The sequence below is a fragment of the Mandrillus leucophaeus genome, unplaced genomic scaffold (assembly GCF_000951045.1).
Source record: "Mandrillus leucophaeus isolate KB7577 unplaced genomic scaffold, Mleu.le_1.0 Scaffold401, whole genome shotgun sequence".
NCBI classification, from domain to species: domain Eukaryota; kingdom Metazoa; phylum Chordata; class Mammalia; order Primates; family Cercopithecidae; genus Mandrillus; species Mandrillus leucophaeus.
Window position 1 is genome coordinate 929,955 of NW_012104266.1, and position 18,416 is coordinate 948,370.

Here is an 18,416-nt window from a genome sequence, read left to right on the forward strand (position 1 = left end):
TTATATATAATATAAAAATACATTATATAATCCCTTACATGAAATGGTGTAATATTTGCATATAACCTATACACATCCTCCCATGTACTATAAATCATCTCTAGATGATTTAATATAATATAAATGCTATGTGAATAGTTGTTATACTGTATTTTTATTTTTTTATTGTATTGTTATCTTTATAAGACTTTTTGGTAATATTTTCAATCCATGATTGGCTGAATCCAAGGATTCAGAAACATACTGCCTATAAATTATTCTGACAAATATCAAACCTGAATCAGAACAAGCTTGTAGATCTAATTATCAGTTTATAGAAAACAAGGGTTAGAGGAAACAATGGACTATTAAGTGACACCATGAGGATGCACCAGAACCCAGAATTTAGAAAACTCTATAGGACAACCTCATTTCTTCAACAAATAAATCTGTTCAACAGATTTTTAAAAAAAAAAAAAAGAGAGAGAGAAGAAAACATGTAGTTTCATTAAAACAGACATATTAACAAAATACAAAGTATGGATTATCTTTGGTCCTGATTTTAAGAAACCAATTGGAGAGAGGATGGGAGGACTAGATATTTGATTTGGGGAAATCTTTGTTAGGTTTTATCAAGTGTGATAAAGTGAACTGGGTTTGTTGAATATAAAAATACATTGTCTTGGGGGACGTGGGGAAGCATTGGGACACAATTACAGGGTTGGGCAGGCCCCATCTGGTAGGAGTTCATGGGTGAGTCCTGGGTCCCCTGCTTGCTGAGGAGATGGATAAAGATGGGCTTCCTCTCGTGGGAGTCAGGCATAGACTTGATCAAGGTGCCAGCTATTCAACAGAAAAGAATGGTGACTTTTCTAAACCAAATTGTGGTGCACACTGTATAGTTCCTTAACTGCTCTTCTACATTTAGTGAGGAAAAACTGGCAAACCTTTATCTTTTTATCCAGAAAATTATATTGTAGATGCAAAGTTGTCATCTATACCAGGCCTAGATGATGGCACATTTGAAGTATCTCCTTAAAGTGCCACTAATGTCACAAATGGATCACGTTCTGAAGTCACCTCAGGGTAATAACAGCAGGACAGTACATAAGACTCTGGACCACAGGAAAGTCAAGTATTAGCAGGAAATAACTGTAGCTAAAGATTCAAGATATGTCATATATCTCAAAATGGTTCAAGTGAGTGTACCAGTGATGGCAATAAGAAACAAAATGATATCAGAAGGACTAGACCCAGATCTTCTTGAGACGTCAGATGCTCCAGTGCCTGATGGCAAAAGTGAAAAAACTGCAGAACAAAGTTCAGATAGCAAATCTTTTAGTGACTAAGCTTAATTTTGATAAGAATTACATGTGCATGCGTATTGCAAAATCATGGAACCAACCCAAATGCCCATCAATCAACAAGTGGATTAAAAAACTGTGGTATATATATACAACTGAATACTATGCAGCCATAAAAAGGAATGAATTAACAGCATTTACAGTGACCTGGATGAGATTGGAGACTATTATTCTAAGTGAAGTAACTCAGGAATGGAAAACCAAACATCTTATGTTCTCACTGACATGTGGGAGCTAAGCTATGAGGATGCAAAGACATAACAATGATACAATGGACTTTGGAGATTTGGAGGGAAGAGTGGGAGTGGGGCAAGGGATAAAAGACTATAAATATGATGTCTTGTATACTGCTCGGGTGATGGGTGCACCAAAATCTCACAAATCACCGCTAAAGAACTTACTCATGGACGGACGCAGTGGCTCATGCCTGTAATCCCAGCACTTTGGGAGGCCAAGGTAGGTGGATCACGAGGTCAGGAGTTCAAGACCAGCCTGGCCAAGATGGTGAAACTCCATCTCTACTAAAAATACAAAAATTCGCCAGGTGCAGTGGCAGGCGCCTGTAATCCCAGCTTCTCAGGAGGCTGAGGCAGGAGAATTGCTTGAACCCGGGTAGCAGAGGTTGCAGTGAGCCAAGATCATGCCACTGCACTCCAACCTGGGCGACAGAGTGAGACTCCATCTCAAGAAAAAAAAAAAAAAGAACTTATGTAACCAAATACCACCTATACCCCAATAATTTGTGGAAAAATAGAAAATAAATAAATAAATAAATGTGTTGGGGTACATTTACATTCTATAAGAGATTGAACTCTCCTAGTTCTAAAAATATCAAATGGCCATGTATACACCACCAAGCTTCCTCTATGTTTTAAAAAATTAAGCATTACAAGCTGAAAAAGAAATACATTGTCTTTTAGAAACACATACTGAAATATTTATGGGCAAAATTATACATTTTGAATTTGCTTAAAAATAATCCAGTGGGTTGGTCAGGCGCAGTGGTGGCTCACGCCTATAATCCCAAAACTTTGAGAGGCCAAGGTGGGCGGATCACCTGAGATCAGGAGTTCGTGACCAGCCTGGCCAACATGGTGTAACTCCGTCTCTACTAAAAATACAAAAATCAGCCGGGTGTGGTGGGTGGGTGCCCGTAATTCCAGCTACTCAGGAGGCTGAGGCAGGAGAATCACCTGAACCCAGGAGGCAGGGGTTACAGTGAGCTGAGATCATGCCACTGCATTCCAGCCAGGGTGACACAGCAAGACTCTATCTCAAAAAAAAATTAAAAATAATAAAAATAATGCAGTGGGGCCAGGGGTTTGCTATTCGAGGAGATATAGAAGAAACAAGAGTGGCTATGAGTTGATGATTACTCTAACTGAGTGATGGGTAAATGGGGGGAAATCACTGTACTATCTTACCTGTTTTATATATGTCTGAGCTTTTACAAAATAAAATATTTTAAAACACGGGGAAAAATATTTTTCTACTAAAAAAATGTATTTGCCCTAAGGAGCAAGAGAACAGATAAGGCTGGGTGCGGTGTCTCACTCTTGTAATCCCAGCACTTTGGGAGGCCGAGGCAGGTGGATCACTTGAGGTCAGGAGTTCAAGACCAGCCTGGCCAACATGGTGAAACCCTGTCTCTACCAAAAATACAAAAATTAGCCGGGCATGGTGGCGCATGCCTGTAATCCCAGCTACTCGGGAGGCTGAGGCAGGAGAATTGCTTGAACCTGGGAGGCAGAGGTTGCAGTGAGCTGAGATCATGCCATTGCACTCCAGTCTGGGCTACAGAGTGAGACCCTGTCAAAAAAAAAAAAAAAAAAAGAGAGAGAGAGAGAGAACAGATAGAGAGGGATGGAGCAGAAAATCACTTTTTATTACTTTAATTACTTTTCTGAACAACTTAATTTTACATAAACATACATTTGTATTTTGGGGGGTGGAAATAAATGTTTACAAAATTAATCTTTTAGGCCGGGCGCAGTGGCTCACGCCTGTAATCCCAGCACTTTGGGAGGCCGAGGTGGGCAGATCACTTGAGGTCAGGAGTTCAAGACCAGCCTGGCCAACATGGTGAAACCCTGTCTCTACCAAAAATACAAAAATTAGCCGGGCATGGTGGCGCATGCCTGTAATCCCAGCTACTCGGGAGGCTGAGGCAGGAGAATTGCTTGAACCTAGGAGATGGAGGTTGCAGTGAGCTCAGATCACACCACTGCATTCCAGCCAGGGTGACTCCTTCTCAAAATAAAAATTTTTTTAAAATCTTCTAAATAACAGAAATGTAAGAGGAAGACTTCCACTTTCAGCCATGATGGAATAGCTCAATTCAAACTGACTGTCCCACTCTAAACAACCCTAAAAGCTGGAGAAACTATAACTGTGTGAAGGCACTGGAGTGGCTACAATCTTTGAAATAAGGAAAACACGCAAGGTGAACCCTGAGTTCAACTCAGTTTTATCATATTATATATGATACAGGATTTATCAGGCTGTTGTCATAGCATTTTACATGGACAAATTCTACCACTATGTACTTATGCATACATTTTATAGTTTACAAAGCATTTTTCACAAAAACTCTAATTTTAACTCTATAACACTCTAAGGTAGATATTACCATTTTCATTTTACAAATGAGAAAACTAAGTAATCTTCCAATGTCACATAGCTAGTCAGTGGCAGACCTAACCCAGGTCTTCAGACTTCAAATCCTGTACTCTCTTCCTTATTTACTTAGTGCTTCAAATTTTTCATTTGAAAAACTCATTTAGAACTAAGTATTACCATTCCCTTAGATGAAGAAACAGTTACTGTATCAAGTTAGAGGTGAGAAAAGTAAAAAATAAATCATCAACCCAGAATTATAAGTTCAGTATTTGGTTCATTGAACCACTATAATAACTACAGTATTCTGAGAACTTTAACTGTAGTAAATATATCATTATAAAAGGAACACCACCAAAAAAGGATAGCACTAAAAGATTCAGCCCCCTTCTAGTTTCACACTAACTTTAACCATTTTCATAGAAGTAACAACCATCTCATTTCATCTCCACTTTCTCCTAAATTAAGACTTACCATAATCAGTCGTTGAATACCTTGTTCTGAGGCAAATGAGGCTTCACACATACTCAGCAACTTGCAAGCAACATAATGTACTGCAAAACAGTAATTAGGCAATGATAAACACAAAACATTCATTCTCCTTTTATATACACTAACAAAGATAAAAGATGATTGAAAGGAAGCCAGTTTTGTTATTAAAAATAAAAATCGTAAAAGCCTTTTTAAAAAATCAGTTTTCAAAAGTAAATGACCTGAAACTTATTAAATGGATCATTTACTGAATGCTTCAGTAAGAGATTTATTTATTTATTTATTTATTTATTTATTTATTTATTTATTTATTTTTGAGACAGAGTCTCACTCTGTCGCCCAGGCTGGAGTGCAGTGACGTGTGATCTTGGCTCACCACAGCCTCCGCCTCCCGGGTTCCAGTGATTCCCCTGCCTCAGCCTCCCGCGTAGCTGGGATTACAGGCGTGCGCCACCACGCCCAGCTGATTTTTGTATTTTTAGTAGAGACGGGGACTCAGGTCTCGAACTCCTGACCTCTGGTGATCCACCCGCCTTGGCCTCCCAAAGTGCTGGGATTACAGGTGTGAGCCACTGTGCCCAGCCTAGAGAGATATTTAATACTTAAATTTTAATTTCTTAAAGCCTTAGGTCCCAAAGACTCACTAAAAATACCTGATTCCACATGATGCTCTTGTGTATACCATGTTAACAGAAAAATAATTCTAAATTCAATTGACCTAAAGCTATTCGACATCTGACAAAATCTCTGGACATCAGAATAGTTTTTTATTTTTCTCCTAAAACGTGAAACTTTCTAAATATATATATATATAATTTTTTTCTGTAGAGAGGGGGTCTCGCTCTGTCACTCACCCAAGCTAGAATACAGTGGCATGATCATAGCTCGCTGTAGCCTCAAATTCCTGGGCCCAAGAAATCCTCCCACCTCAGCCTCCCAAAGTGCTGGGATTACAGGTGTGAGCCACCACAACTGGCCTAAACATACTCTTTTCTGTAGATGTCATAACAGTTCTTAAAGTAAATTTAGAAAATACAGACAACTTCATTATATAGCTCATTTTCTTTGAAAATAGGGAAGTTTGAATAATTATAACCTCTTTATTTCTCTAGTTTATTTCAGCATAAAACATATTCAAGTTTTAAAATACAGCTTCACAAATAAATGAACTAGTTACCTTTATGTTAGATGTCAGCAGCCATTCTACCTATGCTAACACCACTTCTAATTAATAGTCCTTTGAAAAAAAGATTTGCCTAGCAGAAATTACAGGGTAATTGAAATGGTCAGATTTCTATTGCCCATCATAAAGTGTAAAATCTATTCATCACTTAACAAAATTAATTTGTTCTAAAAACCACTTTTGGTAAAATAATTACTAATCGTATATTTATACTAACTTCAATTTCCAGTTCTGAAAATTTTTGAAAGTGTTTCTTTTTGACTGGACACAGTGGCTCACACCTATAATCCCAACACTTTAAGAGGCTGATGTGGGTAAATCACCTGAGCTCAGGAGTTCAAGACCAGCCTGACCAACAAGGTGTAACCACGTCTCTAGTAAAAATAGAAAAAAAAAAAAAAAAAACTAGCCGGGAGTGGTGGTGCATGCCTGCAATCCCAGCTACTAGAGAGACTGAGGCAGGAGAATCTCTTCAACCTGGGAGGCAGAAGTTGCAGTGAGCTGAGATCATGCCATTGCACTCTAGCCTGGGCAATAAGAACACAACTCCAACTCCAACTCAAAAAAAAAAAAAAAAAAGAAGAAGAAAAGGTGAAGTTTGGACTGGGCGGAACCCAACACAATGCGACAAAGCAGCTGTGGCCAGACTGCCTCTCTAGATTCCTCCTCACTGGGCAAGGCATCTCTAAAAGAAAGGCAGCAGCCCCAGTCAGGGTCTTATAGATAAAACTCCCATCACCCTGGGACAGAGCACCTGGAGGAAGGGGCATCTGTGGGCACAGCTTCAGTGAACTTAAACTTTCCTGCCTGCCGGCTCTGAAGAGAGCAGCTGATCCTGACAAGGAGGATTCTCCCAGCACAGCACTCAAGCTCTGCCAAGGGACAGACTGCCTCCTCAAGTGGGTCCCTGACCCCGGTGCCTCCTGGCTGGGAGAGACCTCCCAACAGGGATCTAGAAAAGCCTCATACAGAAGAGTTCCAGCTGGCGTCAGGCTGGTGCCCCTCCGGGACAAAGCTTCCAGAGGAAGGAGCAGGCAGCAATCTTTGCTGTTCTGTAGCTTCCACTGGTGATAACCAGGTGAACAGGGTCTGTAGTGGACCTCCAGCAAACTGCAGCAGACCTGCAGAAGAGGGGCCTGACTATTAGAAGAAAAACTAACAAACGGAAAGCAACAACATCAACATCAATAAAAAGGACCCCCACACAAAAACCCCATCCAAAGGTCACCAGCCTCAAAGATCAAAAAGGTAGATAAATCCACAAAGATGAGGAAAAACCAGTGCAAAAATGTTGAAAATTCCCAAAACCAGAATGCCTCTTCCCCTCAAAATGATCACAACTCCTCTCCAGCAAGGGCACAAAACTGGACAGAGAATGAGTTTGACAAATTGACAGAAGTAGGCTTCAGAAGGTGGGTATAACAAATTCCTCTGAGCTAAAGGAGCATGTTCTACCCAATGCAAGGAAACTAAGAACCTTGATAAAAGGTTACAGGAACTGCTAACTAGAATAACCAGTTTAGAGGGGAACATAAATGAACTGATGAGCTGAAAAACAGCAGGAGAACTTCGTGAAGCATACGCAAGTATCAACAGCCAAATCAATCAAGCAGAAGAAAGGATGTCAGAGACTGAAGATCAACTTACTGAAATAAGGCATGAAGACAAGATTAGAGAAAAAAGAGTGAAAAGGAACAAACGAAGCCTCCAAGAAATATGGGACTATGTGAAAAGACCAAACGTACGATTGATTGATGTACCTGAAAGTGATGGGGAGAATGGAACCAAGTTGAAAAACATAATTCAGGATATTATCCAGGAGAACTTCCCCAACCTGGCAAGACAGGCTAACATTCAAATTCAGGAAATATGGAGAACACCACTAAGATACTCCTCAAGAAGAGCAACCCCAAGACACATAATCATCAGATTCTCCAAGGTTGAAACAAAGGAAAATATATTAAGGGCAGCCAGAGAGAAAGGTCAGGTTACCCACAAAGGGAAACCTATCAGAATAACAGTGGATCTCTCTGCAGAAACCCTACAAGCCAGAAGACAGTGGGGGCCAATATTCAACATTCTTAAAGAAAAGAATTTTCAGCTGGGTGCAGTGGCTCACACCTGTAATCCCAGCACTTTGGGAGGCCGAGGTAGGAGGATCACAAGGTCAGGAGTTCAAGACCTGCCTGGCCAATATGGTGAAACCCTGTCTATACTAAAAATACCAAAAAAAAAAAATTAGCTGGGCATGGTGGCACATGCCTGTAGTCTCAGCTGCTCGGGAGGCTAAGGCAGAAGAATCACTTGGACCCGGGAGGCGAAAGTTGCAGTGAGCCAAGATCACGCCACTGCACTCCAGCCTGGGCAACAGAATGAGACGCCATCTCAAAAAAAAAGAAAGAAAGAAAAGAAAAAAAGAAAGAAAGAAAAGAAAAGAATTTTCAACTCAGAATTTCATATCCAGCCAAAATAAGTTTCATAAGCAAAAGAGATTTCCAAACAAGCAAATGCTGTCGGATTTTGTGACCACCAGGCCTACCTTACAAGAGCTCCTGAAGGAAGCACTAAATATGGAAAGGAAAAACCAGTACCAGCCACTGCAAAAACACACCAAAATATAAAGACCAAGGACACTATGAAGAAACTGCATTAACTAATGGGCAAAATAACCAGCTAGCATCATGATGACAGGATCAAATTCACACATAACAATATTAACCTTAAATGTAAATGGGCTAAATGCCCCAATTAAAAGACACAGACTGGCAAATTGGATAGTCAAGACCCATCAGTGTGCTGTATTCAGGAGACCCATCTCACGTGCAAAGACACACATAGGCTCAAAATAAAGGGATGGAGGAATATTTACCAAACAAATGGAAAGCAAAAAGAAAGGAGGGGTTGCAATCCTAGTCTGATAAAACACACTTTAAACTAACAAAGATCAAAAAAGACAAAGAAGGGCATTACATAACGGTAAAGGGATCAATTCAACAAGAAGAGCTAACTATCCTAAATATATATGCACCCAATACAGGAGCACCCAGATTCATAAAGCAAGTCCTTAGAGACCTACAAAAAGACTTAGACTCCCACACAATAACAGTGGGAGACTTTAACACCCCATTGTCAATATTAGATAGATCGAGACAGAAAATTAACAAGGATATTCAGGACTTGAACTCAGCTCTGGACCAAGCAGACCTAATAGACGTCTACAGAACTCTCCACCCCAAATCAACAGAATATACACTCTTCTCAGCACCATATAGCACTTATTCTAAAATCAACCACATAGTTGGAAGTAAAACACTCCTCAGCAAGTGCAAAAGAACAGAAATCAAAACAGTCTCTCAGAACACAGTGCAACCAAATTAGAACTCAGAATGAAGAAACTTGCTCAAAACCGCACAACTACAAGGAAATTGAACACCCTGCTCCTGAATGACTACTGGGTAAATAACGAAATTAAGGCAGAAATAATGAAGCTATTTGAAACCAATGAGAACAAAGAGACAACATATCAGAATCTCTGGGACACAGCTAAAGCAGTGTTAAAAGGGAAATTTATAGCACTAAATGCCCACATCGGAAAGCTGGAAAGTTCTGAAATTGACACCCAAACATCACAATTAAAAGAACTAGAGAAGCAAGAGCAAACAAATTCAAAAGTCACCAGAAGACAAGAAATAACTAAGATCAGAGCAGAACACAAGGAGATAGAGACATGAAAAACCCTTCAAAAAATCAATGAGTCCAGGAGCTGATTTTCTGAAAAGATTAACTAAATATCATAGATAGACTGCTAGTCAGATTAATAAAGTAGAAAAGAGAGAAGAATCAAATAGGCAATAAAAAATGATAAAGGGGCTATCACCACTGATCCCACAGAAATACAGACTACCATCAGAGAATACTATAAACACCTCTATACAAATAAACTAGAAAATCTAGAAGAAGTGAATAAATTCCTGCACACATACACTCTCCCAAGACAAAACCAGAAGAAGTCGAATCCCTGAATAGACCAATAACAAGTTCTGAAATTGAGGCAGTAATTAATAGCCTACCAACCAAAAAAAAAAAGAAAAAGAAACTCTCGGACCAGACACAGCTGAATTCTACCAGAGGTACAAAGAGAAGCTGGTACCATTCCTTCTGAAACTATTCCAATCAATAGAAAAAGAGGGAATCCTCCCTAATTCATTTTATGAGGCCAGCATCATCCTGATACCAAAACCTGGCAGAGACACAACAAAAAAGAAAATTTCAGGCCAATATCCCTGATGAACATCAATGCAAAAATCCTCAATAAAATACTGGCAAACCGAATCCAGCAGCACATCAAAAAGCTTATCCACCACAATCAAGTCGGCTTCATCCCTGGGGTGCAAGGCTGGTTCAACATAGGCAAATCAATAAACGTAATCCATCACATAAATAGAACCAATGACAAAAAGCACATGATTATCTCAATAGATGCAGAAAAGACCTTCAATAAAATTCAACACCCCTTCATGCTAAAAGCTCTCATATCTCAAAATAATAAGAGTTATTTATGACAAACCCATAGCTAATATCATACTGAATGGGCAAAAGCTGGAAGTTTTCCTGTGGAAAACTGGCACAAGACAAAGATGCCCTCTCTCACTACTCTCATTCAACACAGTATTAGAAGTTCTGGCCAGGGCAATGAGGCAAGAGAAATAAATAAAGTGTATTCAATTAGGAAGACAGAAAGCCAAATTGTGTTTGCAGATGACATGATTGCATATTTAGACAATCCCGTCGTCTTAGCCCAAAAGCTCCTTAAGCTGATAAGCAACTTCAGCAAACTCTCAGGATACAAAATCAATGTGTAAAAATCACAAGCATTCCCATACACCAATAATAGACAAGCAGAGAGCCAAATCATGAGTGAAATCCCATTCACAACTGCTACACAGAGAATAAAATACCTAGGAATACAACTTACAAGGAATGTGAAGGATCTCTTCAAGGAGAACTACAAACCACTGCTCAAAGAAATAAGCAAGGACACAAACAAATGGAAAAAAATTCCATGCTCATGGATAGGAAAGATCAGTATCACGAAAATGGCCATACTGCCCAAAGTAATTTATAGATTCAATGCTATTCCCATCAAGCTACCATTGACTTTCTTCACAGAACTAGAAAAAACTACTTTAAATTTCATATGGCACCAAAAAAGAGCCCGTGTAGCCAAGACAATCCTAAGCAAAAAGAATAAAGCTGGAGGCATCACACTACCTGACTTCAAACTATACTACAAGATTACAGTAACCAAAACAGCATGGTACTAGTACCAAAACAGATATATATACCAATGGAACAGAACAGAGGCTTCAGAAATAACACCACACATCTACAACCATCTGATCTTCAACAAACTTGACAAAAAAAGGCAATAGGGGAAGGATTCCCTATTTAATAAATGGTGTTGGGAAAACTGGCTAGCTATATGCAGAAAACAGAAACTGAATCCCTTCCTTACACCTTATACAAAAATTAACTCAACATGGATTAAAGACTTAAACATAAGACCTAAAACCATAAAAACCCTAGAAGAAAATGTAGGCAATACCATTCAGGACATGGGCATGGGCAAAGGCTTCATGACTAAAACACCAAAAGCAATTGCAGCAAAAGCCAAAATTGAAAAATGGGATCTAATTAAACTAAAGAGCTTCTGCACAGGAAAAGAAACTATCAACAGGGTGAACAGGCAACCTACAGAATGGGAGAAAATTTGTGCTATCTATCCATTTGACAAAGGTCTAATATCCAGAATCTACAAGGAACTTAAACAAACTTACAAGAAAAAAACAAACAACCCCATCAAAAAGTAGGCAAAGGATATGAACAGCCACTTCTCAAAAGAAGACATTTATGCGGCCAAAAAAACATATGAAAAAAAGCTCATCATCACTGGTCATTAGAGAAATGCAAATGAAAACCACAATGATGTACCATCTCACTCCAATTAGAATGGCAATCATTTAAAAAGTCAGAAACAACAGATGCTGGCGAGGATGCGGAGAAATAGGAATGCTTTTACACTGTTGGTGGGAGTGTAAATTAGTTCAACCATTGTGGGAGACAATGTGGCAATTCCTCAAGGATCTAGAACCAGAAATACCATTTTGACCCAGCAATTCCATTACTGAGTATACACCCAAAGGATTATAAATCATTCTACTATGAAGACACAGGCACACGCATGTTTACTGCAGCACTATTCACAATAGCAAAGACTTGGAACCAACCTAAATGCTCATCAATGATAGACTGGATAAAGAAAATGTGACATATATACACCATGGGATACTATGCAGCCATAAAAAATGAGTGCATGTCCTTTGCAGGGACATGGATGAAACTGGAAACCATCATTGTCAGCAAACTAACACACGAACAGAAAACCAAACACCGCATGTTCTCACTCATAAGTGGGACTTGAACAATGAGAACACATGGACAAGGGAGGGGAACATCACACACCGGGGCCTGTCAGGGAGTGGGGGCAAGGGGAGAGAGAGCATTAGGACGAATACCTAATGCATGCAGGCTTAAAACCTAGATGATGGGTTGATAGGTGCAGCAAATCACATGGCACATATATACCTATGTAACAAGCCTGCGTGTTCTGCATAGGTATCCCAGAACTTAAAGTAAAATAAAATAAAATAAAGAAAAAGAAAATGTTTCCTTTTTTATTCCAAAGTTCCAAAGTTTGCTAATCCTTCAGTATTTTCAAAGACTCTGGTCTCTCAATTATTGCCCCTTTCTAAAAGTATCTTGAGTCCCTCCCTCTCAACTTATTCCTTCTTCTCTACCTTCAAACGTACCCATCTCCTCACCTTGAAAAAAAAAAATCAACTAACCCCACTATGCTTCAAGTTTGCATCCATTTCTCCTCTTCCTTTGATTGACAAACTTCTTGAACTGAAAAGTCTGTCTACTAGCTCTACTGTTTTGCTACTCACTCATCTCCTTAAATGTCCGCAATGTGTTTTGCATCCTTACCACTTTACTAAAACTGCACTCTCAAAGATCACCTTCCTTAACTTCAGAGCAACATTTCATAATGGCCATAACCTTTCTGAAAAACATTACTCCCTTGGAGTTTCAGACCAGCCTAAGCAACATGGCAAAACCCATATCTACAAAAAATACAAAAATTAGTGGGGTGTGATGGTGCATGCCTTGTAGTCCCAGCTACTTGGGAGGCTGAGGTAGGAGGTTGACCTGAGCCCAAGAGGCAGGGGTTGCAGTGAGTCAGTATTGCACCACTGCACTCCAACCTGGGTGACAGAGCCGGATCCTGTCTCAAAAAAAAAAAAAAAAAAAAAAAAAAAATTACTCCCTTGGCCTGAAATATCCTGGTCCTTGTGTGGGAAATATCTTAGTCTAAGAACTTTGTCTGCTCCAATCCTCACATTCGTAATCCAGCTGTTTATAGTTATCACCAATAAGTCTTCAAGCCAAAGGCAGCTGAGGCTGAAACAGAATGCTACTTCCATATAAAGATGTTTTCTTTGTTACTGTAGCTCCGTCTTGTCTTCTCACCAGCCTGTTCCTGACCCCTCTATATTATAAACATCTTGGTTAGGTAATTGGTGACTGATACCTTTGAACATCCACTTTACTCTGCTCTACCCACAGCCTGAAATTGAATTGACTTTAGATAAACACAGGGTTGTACCCTCTGACATTTATAAATGTGTAAATTATTGTTTATCTAGCTTTAAACTATTCTTTCCGAAATCCTCAAACATAATTTAAGATTGGTATCTTTGTTCTGGTATCTTACCTTTTCCCTTTCATTTACTCCATACCATAAAATGGTATAAGAACCCTATAAGGAGAACGCACTCAATAAATGACTAATAAATCTCCAGTAGAATTTTTTTTTTTTTTTTGAGACGGCGTCTCGCTCTGTTGCCCAGGCTGGAGTACAGTGGCCTGATCTCCGCTCACTACAAGCTCCGCCTCCCAGGTTCACGCCATTCTCCTGCCTCAGCCTCCTGAGTAGCTGGGACCACAGGAGCCCACCACCACCACGCCTGGCTAATTTTTCATAATTTTAGTAGAGATGGGGTTTCACTGTGTTAGCCAGGATGGTCTCGATCTCCTGACCTCGTCATCCACCTGCCTCAGCCTCCCAAAGTGCTGGGATTACAGGCGTGAGCCACCGCGCCCAGCCAATATCGTGTAGAGTTTTTTGACTGTTCCTTTTGGTCATCTATCTTTATTCTTTTTATTTTAACTTTGAAGCTGGTAGATTCAGAGTTAAAATCTCATTACTTTGTTCTTCTCTCAATACCACTGATTAATTTTGGTGTGCATGAGAAGCCCTGAGATATTTTTCAAATTATAGATATGCCCAGGTTTCATCTTGCACCTAAATGAATCAAAACCACCAATGGTAGGGCCTGGGCATCTGTATTTTTCACAGGCTTCACAGGTGATTCTCATTTTTGGGGGGGAGGGGGAGAGACGGAGTTTCACTCTTGTTGCCCAGGCTGGAGTGCAATGGTGAGATCTCAGCTCACTGCAACCTCTGCTTCCAGGGTTCAAGAGATTCTCCTGCTTCAGCCTCCCGAGTAGCTGGGATTACAGGCACGCACCACCATGCCCAGCTAATTTTTGTATTTTTAGTAGAGACAGGGTTTCACCATGTTGGTCAGGCTGGTCTTGAACTCCTGACCTCAGGTGATCCACTCACCTAGGCCTCCCAACGTGCTGGGATTACAGGCGTGAGCCACCACGACCAGCCTGATTCTCATTTATACCAATATTTAAGAACCACTGCTCTTCATTTTTTTCCTCAGAGAACTCAACTACTCTTCTGTCTTCAACTACCACCTCTGTGTAAATCATTGCCAAATCTATAGGCTCAGTTCTGATCTTTCTCATAAGCTCTAGTCTCACATCTCCAACCTTATTGTCATCTCAAATGCAACAGGTCTAAAACTAAAACTTACAAGTCATTCATCTACTTCTGACTTTCCTGTTCATTGTTCCATAATTCCTCCAAGTAATAAAGAATTATAGCTTATAAATCTTCATGACTTATTTCATCACATAGCACATAATCCAGGCACACTAAATTTGTTTTTAAGGAAACAAAATATATTCCAATAAACATATTTTTGAAATAAAATTATTTTAACTTGGAGGCCTCCTGCACTAACAATCTGTTCTCCACTGTATCAAAAATAGTATGAGGCCGGGCGCGGTGGCTCAAGCCTGTAATCCCAGCACTTTGGGAGGCCGAGACGGGCGGATCACGAGGTCAGGGGATCCAGACCATCCTGGCTAACACGGTGAAACCCCGTCTCTACTGAAAAATACAAAAAAACTAGCTGGGTGAGGTGGCGGGCGCCTGTAGTCCCAGCTACTCGGGAGGCTGAGGCAGGAGAATGGAGTAAACCCGGGAGGCGGAGCTTGCAGTAAGCTGCGATCCGGCCACTGCACCCCAGCCTGGGTGACAGAGCGAGACTCCGTCTCAAAAAAAAAAAAAAGTATGATACACATAACAAGCACCCAAATATCTGATTAAGAACTGCTACGTGAACTGAGACAGTACATGGGACTCTCTTCTTTACTGTCTCTTGTCCGTTCTCTTATCCTTCCCTTTTCTTCTCTTATGGCTTGCCTTTCCCTCTTCTTCTCTCCCCTCTTGCCTTTCTCCTCTCCTTGCTTCCCCTTTTTTCTCCACTTTCCTTACCTGTTTAGTATTTTTCCTCTTACAGCACCCCCGCTTTTTTTTTTTAACATTCTCTTTTCTCTTCCCTAGCTCTCTCATCTCCCTGGCCCAAATCCCATCAACACTGTGTGGTTCTGCCCTCACCCCTTGCCTTCCCTTAAAAAAGAAAAAGAAAAGAAGAAAAGAAATGAGACAGTACATGGGAAGAGGCTGTGACAGCCACTTCATCTACCATATCCCTATTTGATAAGCAGTAAACAGCTAAAGCAATATTTCTTCATATGCAGAACGGTGAGTTAAGAATTAATGCACTTTAATATCACACAGTTCACCTGTGTACTAAGTTTCTTCCACTGATAAATTCCTAGCTCTTACCTCCCCATAACTACAGGATCTAAGGCTCCTGGGAGCAATGATATCAATTTATCTAAGAGTTAAAGAGCTAGAACTGTTCTCTAAACATGCTAATAGAGTGGACTCATGAGTAAGTATATTATTGATTATATTAAGCACAATTACCCTATATCTACATGGAAGTTGTATACAGTTTTGTTTATATTCACAAAGATAGTTAGTAGTAAATTCTATTTGTTGCATACAGATAAAAGTCATTTGTCTTTACAATGTCAAGCAGTCCAGAGGTTCACCCTTTGGTTTGTTACGTCAATGTATTCTTTATAATGAGCAATATACTTCCCATAAATGCATTTGCTGTCACTATGCCTATTGAAAATCAGTAACTGTCAGCACACTAGACTTTGCCCATTTAGCTAAAGCACTGGAACATTGCCAGACAGTGGACCACATTCAAAGCATCCAAGAAGATGAGTTTAGTTTGAGATTTTTGTTTTTTCGTTCTTGTTGTTTGCTCTCACAGGTAGAAATCATTTCCATAGTTTTTCTCGGTAACTCATTCCAATGTTTATCAATCCACTTCCTGAGGAAACTACTCTTTACACTTTTTAAAATCTGAGTATGTCATATGGTAACACTTATTCTATTATTAATAGAGGGGAATCTACTATTTGATGGTCCTTCAGAACCCTGAAGATTTTGATCATCTCCATGAGAAATAATCCATGTCCTTTAACATTTCTTTAAGTTCTCACTGTCTCACCTTTTAATCATCTTTGTTGTTCTCCTCCAGACTATTTCTTGCAGTGATACCTTTAAACGTTTGTTAATAAGGAGCTAACCTCTGAAAAAAATCATAAAACTGAGGGAGGCCATTTGCTTGAGAAACCAGCGTTCCTGGGTTGTTTTGTTTGTCTTTTAACAAATCTCTATCTAAGAACTGGCCAAAACATTATTTAAACTGCAGGAACACTATCCAATATATAGTAAGAACACTCCTCATAATACATGTCACAATATGTATACGTACATTTAATTTTCCGCTCTCCATTTACATGCCAACCTCCTCCTATGGTAAGTGCCCAGTTCCATAGGTTTACTGCCATTTCTTCAATCTGGTCAAAGAGAAACATTTCCTTAGCTAGTTAAAATACTGGCCACCTCCAACGGTATTTTCATTCTTGAATATCGTATGCTTATGCAACTATTATGGGTCATTTCCAGGCCCCCCATAATCTAGTCACATACTACCTCTCCCCTCAAAAACTTACCCACTGTTAACAATTATCTATTTCCTGAACACAACTTGTTCATTCCTGTCAATGTGTCTTTATTCATACTATTGGCTTCACCTGATATACCTCCTCCCTTTGTTTTTTTGTAACTCAAATCCATTTCAGTCTCACCAACAACATAAATGAAGCTTTCAGCAACCCTTACAGTCTACGTTGTTCTTTCTTCTTTGAATTCATATATTCATTAAGTTGTATACAACTTGGCAATTAATTATATTACTTTGTATCATTTATTCTTTAGTTGTTTTAGTTCTCTTTTTTTAACCCAATTTATGCACAGCAGTGGTACAAAATGTATGTTAGTTTTAAGTCTTTTCTTCCACGCCACTTTTCTCACTTACCATTCCACATTTTTCTGATGAGCTTCAGTTTAAATAGATGATTTATTTAGCACTTGATACAGTTTGGATATTTTTCCCCTGGCAATCTCATATCATAATTTGATCCCCAGTGTTGGAGGTGGGGCTGATGGGAGGTACTTGGGTCACGGGGGTGGATCCCTCATTGTCTTGGTGCTGTCCTCACAGTAATGAGTGAGTTCTCAGTCTATTAGTTACTGCAAGATCTGATTCTTAAAAAAGAGCCTGGTACCTCCTCCTCTCTCTTTCCTCCTCTCTCATCATGTGATGCCTGCTCCCTTTCCCCTTCCACCATGATTGGAAACTTCCAGAGGCCCTCACTGGAAGCAGATGCCAGTGCCATGCTTCTTACACGATCTGCAGAACCATGAGCCAAATAAACTTCTTTTCCTCATCAATTACCCAGCCTCAGGTATTTCCTTTATACCAATGAAAATGGCCTAATGCAGCATGGTTGTCATTTCACTTATTATTCTGGGGCTAATTATCATGTCCATCTCCATCACATAGTATCCTCAGTGCCACAGTTGATCAAATGATTTTCTTTTTTCTTTTTTTTTTTTCTTTTGAGACAGAGTCTCACTTTGTTGCCCAAGCTAGAGTGCAATGGCGTGATCTCGGCTCACTGCAACCACCTCCTCCTGGGTTCAAGTGATTCTCCCACCTCAGCCTCCCAAGTAGCTGGGATTACAGGCACCCGTCATAATGCCCAGCTAATTTTTGTATTTTTAGTTGAGATGGGGTTTCACCATGTTGGCCACACTGGTCTCGAACTCCTGACCTCAGGTGACCTGCCCGCCTCGACCTCCCAAAGTGCTGGGATTACAGCCATGAGCCACCAAGCCCGGCCGACTTTCATACTAAGTATTATTTCATTTGTATCACTAAAAACACATGGAGTTAATACTGCACTCCAAATTACCCAGAAGAACAAATGATTCGACATATTATGATGGGAAATGAACATCCAGACTAAAATAGCTTAAAGAAGCTACCTGTTTTGGCATTTTGGAAAGCAATTTGGAAATATATAAAAGTGTT

General features: G+C 39.8%; 1 protein-coding gene and 1 pseudogene across 2 annotated transcripts in view; one reads left to right on the plus strand and one right to left on the minus strand.

The window, feature by feature from the left end:
• The window catches only part of TEX11 (testis expressed 11), a 360,505-nt gene that overhangs the window by 282,983 nt on the left and 59,106 nt on the right, over positions 1 to 18,416 (minus strand). For both annotated transcript variants that reach the window (XM_011992031.1, XM_011992030.1), the window contains 2 exons: positions 16,752 to 16,836; positions 4,434 to 4,513 (listed from right to left, as the gene is read on the minus strand). In XM_011992031.1, the coding sequence (XP_011847421.1) occupies positions 4,434 to 4,513; positions 16,752 to 16,836 (165 nt within the window). The remainder of the gene's footprint in view (positions 1 to 4,433; positions 4,514 to 16,751; positions 16,837 to 18,416) is intronic.
• LOC105548149 lies at positions 764 to 1,328 on the plus strand (annotated as a pseudogene).